This window comes from Podarcis muralis, chromosome 3, assembly GCF_964188315.1.
Source record: "Podarcis muralis chromosome 3, rPodMur119.hap1.1, whole genome shotgun sequence".
Lineage (NCBI taxonomy): Eukaryota > Metazoa > Chordata > Lepidosauria > Squamata > Lacertidae > Podarcis > Podarcis muralis.
The window spans coordinates 99951185-99965280 of record NC_135657.1 but is presented as its reverse complement, the minus strand read 5'-3'; the positions used below and the strand labels follow the sequence as shown (position 1 = coordinate 99965280).

The following is a 14096-nucleotide window of genomic DNA, read 5'->3' as shown; positions in this document are numbered from 1 at the left end:
CACAGAGCGGGTGCCACTACTGAGAAGGCCCTGTGCCTGGTTCCCTGTAACTTCGCTTCTTGCAATAAGGGAACTGCCAGAAGGCTCTCAGAGCTGGACCTCAGCTGAACAATGGAGATGGAGACACTCCTTCAGGTATACTGGGCCGAGGCCGTTTAGGGCTTTAAAGGTCAGCACCAACACTTTGAATTGTGCTCGGAAACGTACTGGGAGCCAATGTAGGTCTTTCAGGACCGTTGTAATATGGTCTCGGCAGCCAGTCATGTTAGTTACTGAACTACAGCTCCCCTCTGCCCCAGCGAGCGTGGCCAAAGGCTTGGGATGGTGCCAGCCGTAGTTCAACATCTGGAGGGCCAAAGCACTATCTTAAAATCCCAAGGATGTTATTTTCCCAGGATGCATAGAAATGGGGAGCATCGATGCTCTGGCCTCAACTACATGGAGGCTGCAAAGGGTCGCCTCTTCCTACAGCAGGGGGCCAAGCGGCAATGTTATATGAACCTGAATTAAAACAGGGAGCTGAAACCCACTGATGTAGATCCCACTACCTAAATAATCTTTTAAAAGATTAAAAACCTTTGGCCAGTCACTGCCTCTCAGCCTAACCTGCTTCACAGGGTTGTTGCGGAGATAAAATGAGGAGGGCAAGAACCATGTGTGGCACCTTCAGCTACATGAAGAAAAAGCTCAGGTGTAAATGCAATAAAGGGGGGGGGCGGAGAAGAATTTGTGGGTTCTTGGTAGGGATGCTGTATTTTGAAGAGCAAAAAAGAGGACACATTTGCTGACTTCCAACTATGGATCGCTAGGACTCTCATTTTATATACCCATGAAAAAGAGAGCCAGTGTGGTGTAGTGGTTCAGAGTGGTAGACTTGTAATCTGGGGAACTGGGTTCTCGTCTCTGCTCCTCCACATGCAGCTGCTGGGTGACCTTGGGCCAGTCACACTTCTTTGAAGTCTCTCAGCCCCACTCACCTCACAGAGTGTTTGTTGTGGGGGAGGAAGGGAAAGGAGAATGTTAGCTGCTTTGAGACTCCTTAAAGGGAGTGAAAGGCGGGATATCAAATCCAAACTCCTCCTCTTCTTCATATGGCAATGCTACTCTTGAGCAACACCCGGTATCTGTTAAGAACTGGTGTTCCCTAGCACAATTCATATGGGGATTACACACTCACTCTCAACAAGCCGTCTACTTTTACCTTTTGCAATGCCTCCAGCTTATCCTGATTTTGTAATAATAAGGAAATGAGTTAGCTGGAGATCAGTAGCCCACGGTGGGGGCTAGCAGCTCCTATTAGTGAAGCAAAGCACTCGCCATGCTTTGCTGTTCAGAAACAAACCTTTTTTTTAAAAAAAAGGAAATAAAAATCTCACATACACACACTGTTGTTATTGTGCGGTATAGCCTGAACCTCCGTTTTTTATTAAGGAGTTCCATTTGGAAGGACCGGATGACAAATCTGCCAGGCTAGCTGTCAGAGGAGGGAAAAGGTACCTTCAGCTGGGAATTGCTGGTTCTAAATTATCTTCCCTGGGAGCATTGCTCACGCTAGCTCATGGCTGCTGATGACGCCCTGTGAGCAATCTCTTGCTACCCAGGTCTATTTGCATGCTGCCTGAATCCTAAACAAACCAGGCTATGACTACGCATAGGAAACACATTCTATGTTCTTTTTACGCAAAGGTGAACTAGAAAATGGGATGGTGCTTAATTTAATGCATTTATAGCTCACCTTTTCCTCCAAGGAGCTCATACATGGTTCTTCCCCCTCTTCATTTAATCCCCATAACCACTCTGTGTGGTTGGTTAGGCTGGGAGTTACTGGCTTGGCCCCAGGTCACCCAGCAAGCTTAATGGCAGAGTGAGGATTCAAACCCTGGTCTCCCAAGTCCTAGTCTGGCACTCTAACCACTACACCACACTGGCTCTCCGTGGAAAAATAGGTCACCTTTGCATCTATCATCCTGGTCCCTTGTGGGTAAATGAGAGAGAATGAGCAGCCAGGGAGCATTTGCAGGTATGTTTTGGGGGTGGGTGAAAGGTGTGCAAGTGTGATGAACGTTACTCATCAACATTATTCCTTTTAAGTTCTGCCTCACTCCTTTGATTCATCTACATTAATTATCATGTACTTTAACGTTTCTGCTGCTCTTAATGTCTTCCATCTAGCGCAAAGATTTCCCCTCTGCTCGTTTCGTGGTTTTGTAATTTGTTAATAGTTAAATGTATTTTAGTCACTTATATAAATGATACTAACGAAAATGTCTGTAGGCTGCGGCCAGATCCCCAGAGAGTTCGAGTCAGCACTCCTAGTTAATACAAAGGCAAGGGCACCTATGATATACACCATTTCACTTAATTGATACTATTTTAAATACCTCTTTCCCCCAAATCTCAAAGTGGTATACAATTAAAACCACTCAAAAATGAGGTGTGAAAATGGGATTTTTAAAAAGGAAGCTATGCCATCCATCTAGTATTCTAAAATGCAGCTGTCAGCCTACCCAAATTGGTGTAGTGTTTGTTTTGAATAGCCAATTTAGGATGCTACTCCCAAGAGCTGCTCTGCCAGTCAGTGAGTATAGGGCGTTGAGGTCCAATGACTGTTGCAACATCACCACCATTGGGATTGCACTAGAACAAGGGTGGGGAACCTATTGTGCTCTAGATGCTATTGGACTCCAACTCCCATCGTTCTGACCCTTAGCTATTGCTGGACTCCAACTCCCTTCAGTAGCATGTCCAGGAGGGCCACAGGTTGCCGACTCCTGCAGTATATAATGGTGGTGGTGAAGTATGGGTAGACTCTGTCAATTGCCACCATCCTCAGATGTACTGCGGTGACCTCAAACACAAATGAACTATGTGGCAAAGAGCCATGCAGTCAGCTGGTATGAGAACCAGGCACACTTCCTAGTTGACGCACCTCCAAGGCTGCTCTGTCACCACAGCAAACACTGTTTAACATTGATATGTGTATCACACAGATGCAATCTCTTTCCAGATGGCTTGCATTATGTGGGCAAGACCAGGGCATAGGGTAAGACTGAGACAAGACAGGAACTGAAAAGGGGGGTGGGGTGGCGATTTGGGTGGGGAGAATGAGGCTTAGGAAAGGCTTTGCTGGAGTCGTGGCTGTTGTAGAGCAGCTGAGGGTTAAATGATTGCCGTATCTGTATTAGTGGATACTCCAGCATACACAAGGGGAAAACACTGGCATAACAGCACAGCAAAATGCATAAATGATTACTCTCTATGCCTGTTATCAAGCTAATGTGAACATTGCTTTGGAAGTAGATCATGGGTGCCTACGCATTAGTGCAAAATATTAAATACAAGTGGGCACGAAAGGGTTGCAAACAGGAAGGTGGGGAATACCTTGCAGCATTCACATCTTGAAGGAGACTACTAGGCAGAAGCAATAGCTACAGGGTTTCCTTGCCTTTCAGCACAGACAGTGGTGTTTCAGAATTTTTACAACACAGAAGCGGGTGGTGGCATAGAATTAAGATGATAAGAGAGAGAATTCAGAAATTTTGAAGCTTGGATTTCCTCTTCCTGGGTGGTCAGAGTTCACAGGAATATTTGTGGGTGGCTTTTTCTTGTAAATACACTAAAAGGAAAGTTTTAAAAGGAAATCTCTGGCTTGTTTTTTAACAGCTCTTTGGAGGAGCTCCAGATAAATTAGTGTGTGTGTGGCGCCGTGCCAGTTTTCAGTTACTAAAACTAGTTGCGAGAATTAGGAAGAATGTGGTGTATAGGAGCATGCTAATTTAGTCATTTAAACATTCTTTTATAGCCTCAAGGACAGCTAGAGAAGATATTTCCTCATTTAAATGTTGTATCTAGACAAGGATTAATGTTTACGGCCAAGTCAAACTGAGATCGCAAAAGTTCTCTCAGCAGTAAGCTTCTAAAGGAGGTTTGGCTGTAAAGAATGTTTGGTGCCAGTGCAAGGAATTCCACTGAGACATAACCAGCCGCAGATGATCCAGGTGAACCTGATACTGATGATTCAGCATCAAGGAAAAACACCTCACCAGACGCTGATGAGCATTCTACACTGGAAGTGCTAGTTTTATCGCACAAAAAAGTAGCTTTCAGTGGTCACTAATGAAAGACCTTGCAGGAATCCTCTTAAAAGCCAGTACCCAAGCAGAACTGTCACTCAGTAATTTATAGCCTGCCCAGTTAAGCTCCCATATTTTTGCTTCCTCTGCCGCTGCCATGTGTGTAGTCCATTGTTCAATGCATACCATGCAATGTTCCTCATTGAAACAACAATGTTAATGTCTGTTGGGAACTCACCTGGATTTGAAACGGCAGAAACGTGAAGCAAGATCATGGAAGGCTGATAATTAATGGATGTGTAGCTTTCAAATTGAACTGCAGGTGCAAAACATCTCTCAGGACTTTTGTACTTCCCGCTTCTTCCTTTGACCTCCCTATTATATGATATAAAGCTATTCTGTATTACTGTAGAGTGGGGTTGGTAGTCAACCTGGTGCCCTCCAAATGTTGCCCAGATGTGGGCTATGACCACCACCACCCCTGACCATTAGCAGTGCTGGCTGGGGATGGATGGAATTTGGAGTCAGTGGCATCAGGTGGGCACCGGGCTGGGGAAGGATGCTATAGACAATTTTGATAAATTTTGTCAATGTTGACAAAAGCAGCTGATCAAAAATCGCAAAAAGAACAACTACCACAACCTTATTTAGTACAGTGGTACCTTGGGTTACGGGATGCGGGTGGCACTGTGGGTTAAACTACAGAGCCTAGGCCTTGCCGATCAGGTCGGCGGTTCAAATCCCTGCTCAGTCCCAGCTCCTGCCAACCTAGCAGTTCGAAAACATGTCAAAGTGCAAGTAGATAAATAGGTACCGCTCTGGCAGGAAGGTAAATGGCGTTTTCCGTGCGCTGCTCTGGTTCGCCAGAAGTGGCTTAGTCATGCTGGCCACATGACCCGGAAGCTGTACGCTGGCTCCCTTGGCCAATAAAGCAAGATAAGCGCTGCAACCCCAGAGTCGGTCACAACTGGACCTAATGGTCCGGGGTCCCTTTACCTACCTTGGGTTACAGACACTTTGGGTTACATGTGTTCAAGTTACAGACGCGCCAAAACCAGGAAGTACCGGAATGGGTTACTTCCGGGTTTTGGTGCATGTGCAGAAGCGATAAATCACACTTTGTGCATGTGCAGAAGCGCCGAATCGTGTCCCACGTGTGCGCAGACACGGCGCTGTGGGTTGCGAATGTGCCTCCCACACGGATCATGTTCACAACCCGAGGTTCCACTGTAGTATGAACAGTATGCATAAAATATTTGTATTTTTTGAAGAAAGAGTAGTGATATTCTCCTCAGACTTGGCCTTTATAGTGTCAAAACCGTAGACAGCATTCCCAAGTTCTTATATTTCACTGATGGCATTTCAGAACAAGGGAGTTTTAAGTTTTGCTTCAGCCTCTGTCTGTGGATGCCAGATTCTTTGCACTGTTCAGATTTCCAAAATACCCCAATCACTATGCCCCCCAAATAAAACAGAAAGGTAGAGGACATTACAGCTTCGCACTTGCTTTAATTTAAACATAATTTCCACCAAGAGACAGGCATTAAACTTGTAGATCTGTCTTTCTCGAAAAGTATACATTTTGTAAACCACTGCTTTCTTCTCTTTGAACAGTGTTCCTAGATTTGAACAGCTCCTGCTTAATCAAATCAATGGATTTAGAGCACTTTTGTGTCCAGACAATAACTCCCTTGCAGGAATTAGCACTGGGTTCTCAAGCAGAAAAGTCAGTTCACTGACAAATAATAATAAAATTTATATACCAGCCATCTTGCTGGGTTTGCCCATCAACTCTGGACGACTTACAACATATATACAACAAAGCATCAGACATTAAAAAACAAAATATCCTATACGAGCAGCAAACAAACCAATAAATCAGTAGAAACCAAGAATAACAATAATAATATAACAATAATAAGCAGTTTATTTTGTAACCACCAACCCCAACTAAACATTTTAACAAACACCAACCCTGCAAAAACAAAACACAGGAACCAAATTTAGAACCAGTTGCCCCACCCCAAAAGTGCATGCGTGAGAAAGTAATGTGGGGAATTTCTAGACCTGAATAACGAATGACCTGACTTCTAGCTTTGATGATGTTGCGTCCTGATGGCACATGCTTTGGCGATGCTCTTGAAACATACTTGGTGCCTATATCTTTCCCCCACTATAATATGCACCTCCGATGTCATTTCCTTTTTCTTTGAGAACATTACAAGTAGCGACAGAACATATCAATGCTGGTTAATGCTGTCTAGGGTGGCACTAGCTGCAGCGAGGCAAATTTTGATTTCAACTGATGATACATCCAGCCCTGTAACTACAACGGCCAATGGTGCCCTCCTTGTCAGGCAACTCTCAGCCCAGGCAGCAGTCTTACCACCCTATTCACACCAGCTAGGCATAGGCTGGTGCCCGTAATTCTGACAGGAGACTCTGCAAGTGAGCTGGCAGAGACGAACGCCTACTCACTCCAGGTAATGCTTGCTCACTTCCAATCCCTTGGGGGGCAGTGGCTGACTCATTTTGGAGCAGCAGCTGGGAAGCGCTTTCTGATCATTATTTCTGTAATTCTTAAAACAGCACTGTGAGGTGGGGCAGTTTTTTGTCCACATAATATAGGTGCAAACCTGATGGTAGCTAGTTGCCTGCTTACGTTCATGGCTGCTGGGATCTCTGTTGGGGGCTCACATTTCTCAGCACTGTATCATACCCATTCATCCTTATGGGCCATGATAAAAACGCCATCAAGTTGCTTGTTGCTAATAAAGCTTTTTTATAGTGAAGTCAAGAGGCACACAGTTGGGGCTCCTGTTACGGGACGTCTTTGATTTGCGAGGCCCATTTGTTCTTTCCTGCTATGTTGCTGGGCACTTAGAGCTTGCAGAAGATATTTGAAACCCAAGGAGGCAGAGAAAGATCAAGTAGATGGGGATCTTTTCCAGACTGTCCATTTGGCATGTATTCATATTTTGTGTGCTATTTTTATTGAAGCAATCTTTGCTAGGCTAGGGGGAAGGGTGGAAATGAAGAATAAAAAAAACCACAGTTTTGCCTCTGGAAAAGAGGAGAGAGATTGAGACACCTTCAGAATTTGTCATCCACCCCCTTTCCTGAAGAATTGTCAAAAATTGTATTATTATTTTTTACACTGTTGGGTAGAGAGTGCTTTCCATCTCTTTCTAAAAAGACAAAATCTTCCCAAAAATCACTTCAGCCCTGTTACAATTTCCCTGACTGCCTTGGTATCCCCCACTGCTTGGGACCTTGTCGTCTGGATGCAAAGCAAAAATTACACACACACACACACACACACACACACACACACACACACACACACCTTTCACCTCTATGGGACAACAGGTACTAATAGAACTAAGAAACAAACTTGGATCCTGATTTTTCTAGTTACTGTCTTCACATGGCAGCCACCAATATTGCCTTTGCAAGGGACCAAAGTGGTGTTGCTTTAATGGAGAGAGTGTTGAAGTTGCATCTTTCTAGAGGGAAATAACTGGTACTTTTTCTCCTCCTCCTCCACTTCATTATATATCAGCATGTAGAGCAGGGCTTGGCAACCTGTTTACACATATGTTGAACTGTGCGACCTGTTTACACATATGTTGAACAGTTCCCATTAATCCCTTCCAGCATGGCCAATAGTCATGGGAGTTGCATAGTCTGACAACTGCTGGTGAAGAAGCGTCAATTCTTTCGTCTAGGCCTTGTTTTCTAACTGATTACCAGCTTTCTGCAGATTTTCAGCAGTTCCAGTTCCAGAAATACATGCTAAATTAAATGCCCCGTTGTCCAAATTCAAGCACTTAATAACAAACAGAAAACATTTTCAATATGTGCTGTCATTCCTTCCTCACTTAAATCCTAGAAACAAACTATTGGACTAAACAGTGACACTGAAAGGACAGTTTACATGAAGCCGCTGAAGAAAGGACCCGTGTGGCTGTGCCAGGGCAGGTCTTAGCAGGCCTTAGCCCCACCCATCATGGTCCAATTCTTCCTCTGGCCAATGCTCAGGGATGAAGGGAGTTGTAGTCAAGCAACATATAGATATTTCTGTTTTCCAAGAGGTGATGGTGCTTAAAATGAGGTTGTGCTCAGTCTCCTGAATTTTATTAGCCCAGCCAGCCCAATCTGTGAGCAGTTAAAATTATTTCATCTGCTCATCCTATTAGGAGAAGATAATCACCAAGCAGCCTATGGGGCATTCATCTGTGCTTTCCACCTGATGAGGGACAGCCTCTTCAGAAAGCAGACTGACCCCCTTACACTTAATGAATAGTTTACAAATGTGAAGGAGGGATGCTAATTTCCAAACACAAATGTGTAGTGGAAGCATGGTGAGAGGGGCAAAAAGAGAGTCTTTGAAGACATAAATAACTAACTGTTGTCTCCAATCACCTCTGTAGTCTTTGGGAGAAGTGGTCAGTAACTAGCTTCCTTGTTCTGACTTCTCCCAAAAAAACAACTTCCCACTTCCTTCATGAAGTACACAAATTTACTGTCACTCAATGGATTCCACTGAAATCTTGGGGCAATGGAATGTCCCACTTGCCTATTCATACTAATCTAGTGTTTCAATCAAACTTTCACCAAATAGTTTAACAACCTGTTGCGTCCTTTACTTCGCCATTTCTATTTTTTCCTTCCTCCTCTGTGTCTATAAGTTTCTTAGCCTTCAGTCTCAGATTGCTTATGCAGTTGAACTCTAGTTTTGGAACACCATTGTGTTTAAATGACTCAGCACTCCTCTCAGTTTATTCTTCGTGACTCCTAACTTTTTCTCATCTTCATCACATGCTCACAAGTATCTCCGCATTTTGTAAAGCAGAGCTTTCCAAACTGCGTGTCACGACACATTAATGTGTCGGCTGCAGTGTGTAGGTGTGTCACACAAACGCTTCCCCCCCAGGGCTGGAAAGGGGTTAGTTTAACCTCCGGTTTGCTAGGAAAACTGAATTACTGTGTCGCGAAATGATGTGTGTCTAAAAAGTGTGTCACCAACATGAAAAGTTTGGAAAGCTCTGTTGTAAAGTATTATACATGGTAGGAAGCTAGGTTGTTTTGTTTGCCTTTCCCCAACTCAGGGCCAATTACGCTCACACACTTTGAGGTAACATTTAAATAGGGGGTTTCTGCACAGATCCAATCTGCTAAATTCTTGGGGACACACACACACACACAAATATTATGCTGATTTAGAGCCCTCCGCTGCTTGTATTCAGCATGTGGTTGCAAGGTGATGCTGCAAGTGTGTGGCTCATGCTCCCTGTGTATATTCTTCACGCTTTGGAGATGCACCGTAATCCTGTGCTCATGTACCTCACACAAGACTTGTGTTCTTGTGCAGCACATTTAAAAGCCACATTTTTCTTTATTTAGAAGTAAGTCTTCAACAACTCCCCCAGCAGAAGCAAGGAGCAAATTTGGCCCTCCACTAGCCATCCCCATTGGAACATTGGTTGCCAGCAGCACACAGAGAAGGCAATCCTTGCTTTTCAGTTTGGTGACATTGTGACGCAGTCCTTAGTCACATAAACATTGGATGCCCTATTTATTCCCCACTGGGGGTCCTCAAGACCAGTTGCTGTCCCCATATGAGAGCCTTTCTGCACAGAAGGGTTTGGGTGAAATAATTAAGTTATGTAAACATTTTGTCCAAACAGCAGGCTGGACTAATGGGTTCAAGGAGTGCTTCAGTGAAATATGACTTACTTCATGTCTCTCTTTTTCTCTCTGCCCAGTGCGGTGGTTCTTGATGGAAAAATTTACGCCACGGGTGGAATTGTCAGCAGCGAAGGCCCTGCTCTGGGAAATATGGAAGCCTACGACCCCAAAACAAACACATGGACGCTTCTGCCCAATATGCCATGCCCTGTCTTCCGACACGGCTGCGTAGTAATTAAAAAGTACATTCAGAGTGGTTGATGGCCATGAAGACGTGGATATCAAACAGGCTGTCGCCTGCGGAAAGTAGGCAAGAAAAAGAAACTGTCCTACAGAGAAAAATCGAGGAAATGAATAACCGGCAAACAACCTGTCTAAAATTGGGAATAACCTCTACATTGAATGTAGAAATTCATCCTCACCTTTTGGTGAAGGAGCGGACAGCTCCATGCTATGTACGATAGTGTGACTTAACACAAGTGTGCCACTAGATGTCGTAGTGGCACTTGTTACAGACAGAGTTTTGGTTTACCCAGGTGCAATAATAGCATTTCCCATACGTTGTTTAACTAGGGGGAAAGGAAGAGTCGGCGTCAACACTCCTAGAGAGCAAGCTCGGTTCTTAAAACAACTGATTAGGTTTTGCTATTACACGTTAAGCATCGGGCTATGTGAAAGGAAGGTCAAAGTGTCCTTACCACTTTGATTGCTACATTTTTCTTTTAAAACCAACATATGCTTTTCAATACCAATGACCGAGATAGAACTTATGGGACAGACTGCGTAGATTGAGGTCAGTCTTCCACCAGAGCAGATGTCTATTACGGCTCCTTAGAGCACAGCTAATAAAGGGATAGAAGTGTGTCTGTCTGTCTACTAGCATTCCATGTCCTTTTAATGAAAAGGTTTTCTGAAATTGTATGCCAATGTGAATGTGTGGTCGTGAGGAGGGCTTGTTTCTCCCTTTCTACTGTTTTTCTACTGTATGAACAAAATGACAGCTAAATTTCTGTAAAGCAAGAGGCATCTAGGAGCTTTTATTAAACTTTTATTTATCTATTCAAAGTTTAGAATGAATATTCTGTGTTGGGTTTCCCTATTTTGAGCCAGTTATTTAAGGCAATGCCTTTTATTGGGGGTTTAAGATAGCCACTGAACGACAGTCCACTATCCAGGATATATGCCACTGTCTATATTTTTGTCAGATGAATCAAGATCCAATCTATTTTTTCAAACTCTCTCGCTCTGCCCCTTCCCCTTTCCCAAGTATATGTGGGAGTCTTAAAAGAAACCCTCTCTCTCCCCAAGAGGCTTTCGGTGGCTGCTTGACTTGGAATAAACACTTCTGCAGCTTTCTCACTGCACAGGTATAACAACTACAATTGGAAACGCATCAGGTTATTTCCTACTTTAGAGAGGGGGTGTGGGGGGGAAAAGGTTCTGTAGAGTTGTAAGTATATACACAGCAGGGCTATATTTTTATATGTATATTAAAATATTGTATATTCAGAGAAGCATTGTGACGTGGACATTTCTTTATAAAACTGTAAAGCGGAGCAGGTGAGATGGGAGAAAGCTGGGACAACAGGGTTGCGATACTAACAGTAAACATACCTTATGAAGAACCCGGAGCCTTGGAGCCAGCGCCGATTTTCTTTGCAGCAGCCAGGAAGAAACAGAATGGGCGCAACTGTATGCTCTTTCACCAAATTTCATCACGGCCATTAGAAAGAAAACTTACTTACATCAGAAGTGCAGCATGCCACATACTGTAATCAAAGAGCGAAATCCTATCTTCATTCAAATATTTGCCACTGAAATCAGTGACATCGAGATTTTACTCCCAAGGGGACGTGACCTAGTAAGTCGCTGGAAACGTAATGGGTAGCTATCCAAAAAAACCCCAGCATCCTCTTGATAACACTTGGGATGCTTCCCATGCAACAGTGTGTCGTTTTGTACATTTCCCTGCTCTGGGCTATATTACCAGCGCTAGAAGGGGCAGGGAAATGCACAATGCAGCAATTGCCTGAACCCTAAAAGGACAAGGGGAGGGAGGATGCTGTTTGTGGCAGCATCCCAAAGGCAGATGCAAGAGCTGCTCTCACTCTTGCACCTTAACTTGGAAACAAGTCTCGTCGGTTACAGTGGACCTTTTCCAGTAAAGTGTGGTTAGAATCACAGCCTTACTCTGACTTATAAGTAGCCAGGGAACTGCAGCCAATGGCTAGCTGATTTTGATACCAAAAAAGTTTTGGTTTTTTTTTAAATTGGGAAGTTTTGGATAACCATACAATAAGCTGGCTGGCCAATTGCATTATTTTGTTAAGAATAAATTTATACAATGCAGATGCTAGTATGAAATTCGTAACTTGCCATATTTCAAAATAAATGCTCACCTAGGCAGCAAATCTATAAAATGACTAAGCTCTCTGAAATGGACAGCAAGTGTTCAAATTTATGCAGTTTTTGTCTTATTCTCTGAAGGGGGGAAAGTGATGTGAAGTATTTTTGTCAACCGTAGTGCAAAGTGTGAACCTAAAAGACTGGCGCACAAGTTCCTCACTGCCTGGGGCAGGTTGATTTTTAGCATTGGTGTGTGTCTGCCTCCAAAGGAGGCGCTAGCTTGTAAGCCCTGCTAAGCATTTCAACTTCTCCAAATTTCTTTCTTCTTTTCTCACACTGCAACAAATCTGGCTATTTCTGTGAATACTAAAAACACAGGGTTTTCTGTAATTATACTGTATATATGTTTACTGTTAAGTTCTTGTTAAAATAAATCTATTTCTAGATCTAGATTCAGCATTAATTGGACTATTTTTTGTTTAAAAAACCCAGCAGCAACACTTGGATCAACTCTATGTTGTTCTTAATCAGGCTTCTTTCTAGGCACGGGTGACAAAACCTTTATAGCTCTTGGAAATTAACCTGGATTCTAGCTGCTGAAACAACTGCTGTTTTGGCATTCTTTTCCTTTAACTTCTAGAACACATATTCTGCCACAATCTTATCAAGCTTTGTCAACATTTCTATACCCACAGATTTGTACTACCTTGTTTTATAATACGCTAAAATTGGAAGCCACTTCTACCATTTGGTGAAACATTTTCAGTATCTCAGAGGAGTAATTGCAACCCACAGCTCTGCGAACTTTAAAACAGGTTTTTGGTTTCTTGCCTGTTCAGTTCAACATTGTAGGTTAGCTATAAATTGCTAGGTGGGAACAAATTGCCAGCCAAGTACAATAAACTGGTCCCAAGAAGCTCTCTAGCTGTGCAGGCTGTTTTCAGCAGTGGAACATTTTGTAAGATGATTAGGTCTGGTTTCTTCATTAAAGGAAAATGTGAGTCTCCAGACAGTGTGAAACTCTGAGATCTTAACCTGCAGTCATTTAAATCATTTTTGTTTTGTGTCACGGCTCAACTGGAACACCAGGAAAGTGACTCGTGTTTTCAATTCAGTTGCTGAAACCATCCAGGGTGAGTTGAAGGAGCTGCCAACCTTATCAACACTGGAGAAGATGTCTTATTCAGCACAAGTCAATACTACTTGGTAAGATGAGCAAGGCAGAGGGCATTTTAGTTTTGCTTGTATGTGCAAATTATTCTGGGTTTCCTCTGGGAAATTGGAGGAAAGCCTCTTGATAAATGAATCATATGCACATATCTGCTACGAGATGCAAAAGCAATCTCCTTAAAAGCTTTTAGAAATTCTAAACATAGATTGGCTCATCTTTTCACCTTTTATTGACACCAGCCGTTCCTTTACTACAGGAGTAGCACACAACCCTTTAAAAGGTTGTTTGTACTCTTCACAGTTTGGCACAGCTCATCTGTCATCAAGCAGGAAGTCTCAGAATGTTGTATCACATTTGTCATGGTAGGTTGTTAATGTGATTGTGCAAAGTGCTCTGAGGTTTGGTGGTATAGCACAACTGGACAAGTTTAGCTAGAACAGAGATTTTGTTCCTAACCACACATTTATCAAAATTTATATAATACTTGATAGTAACAAAGCTTCTGAGCATTTTTCAAAACTGAAAAACATTACGATTCTTGATTTTTAAATCAAGGTATTTAAAAACAGTCAAAGGGTTATTAAAATCAGAAGTGGCTGAGAAGCGGGGGTAAAGGTAAATTCTACATGTCTCGTAGGCTTGCCTAAATGGAAATGTTTTTACACAGGCAGTGGTCTTGTTACTTACAAGTGCAGAAAGAACCTCCAACAGAGCAGTAAAGCAGGCATGGATTAGGGGTACAGTAAAGTGGTTGCAAGTGGTTAAGGGGTTTAGAGATGAATAGTAACACCTTGAACCTGGCCTGCTAGCCAATG

The 14096-nt window shown here is 43.1% G+C and overlaps 1 protein-coding gene across 3 annotated transcripts in view; it reads left to right on the top strand.

The window, feature by feature from the left end:
- Nucleotides 1-12562, top strand: part of KLHL29 (kelch like family member 29) — a 414973-nt gene extending 402411 nt beyond the window's left edge. For all 3 annotated transcript variants that reach the window (XM_028722349.2, XM_077926403.1, XM_077926404.1), the window contains one exon: nucleotides 9842-12562. In XM_028722349.2, coding sequence (XP_028578182.2) covers nucleotides 9842-10025 — 184 coding nt within the window. In that variant the 3' untranslated portion in view covers nucleotides 10026-12562. The remainder of the gene's footprint in view (nucleotides 1-9841) is intronic.
- Nucleotides 12563-14096: the final 1534 nt, after the last annotated feature.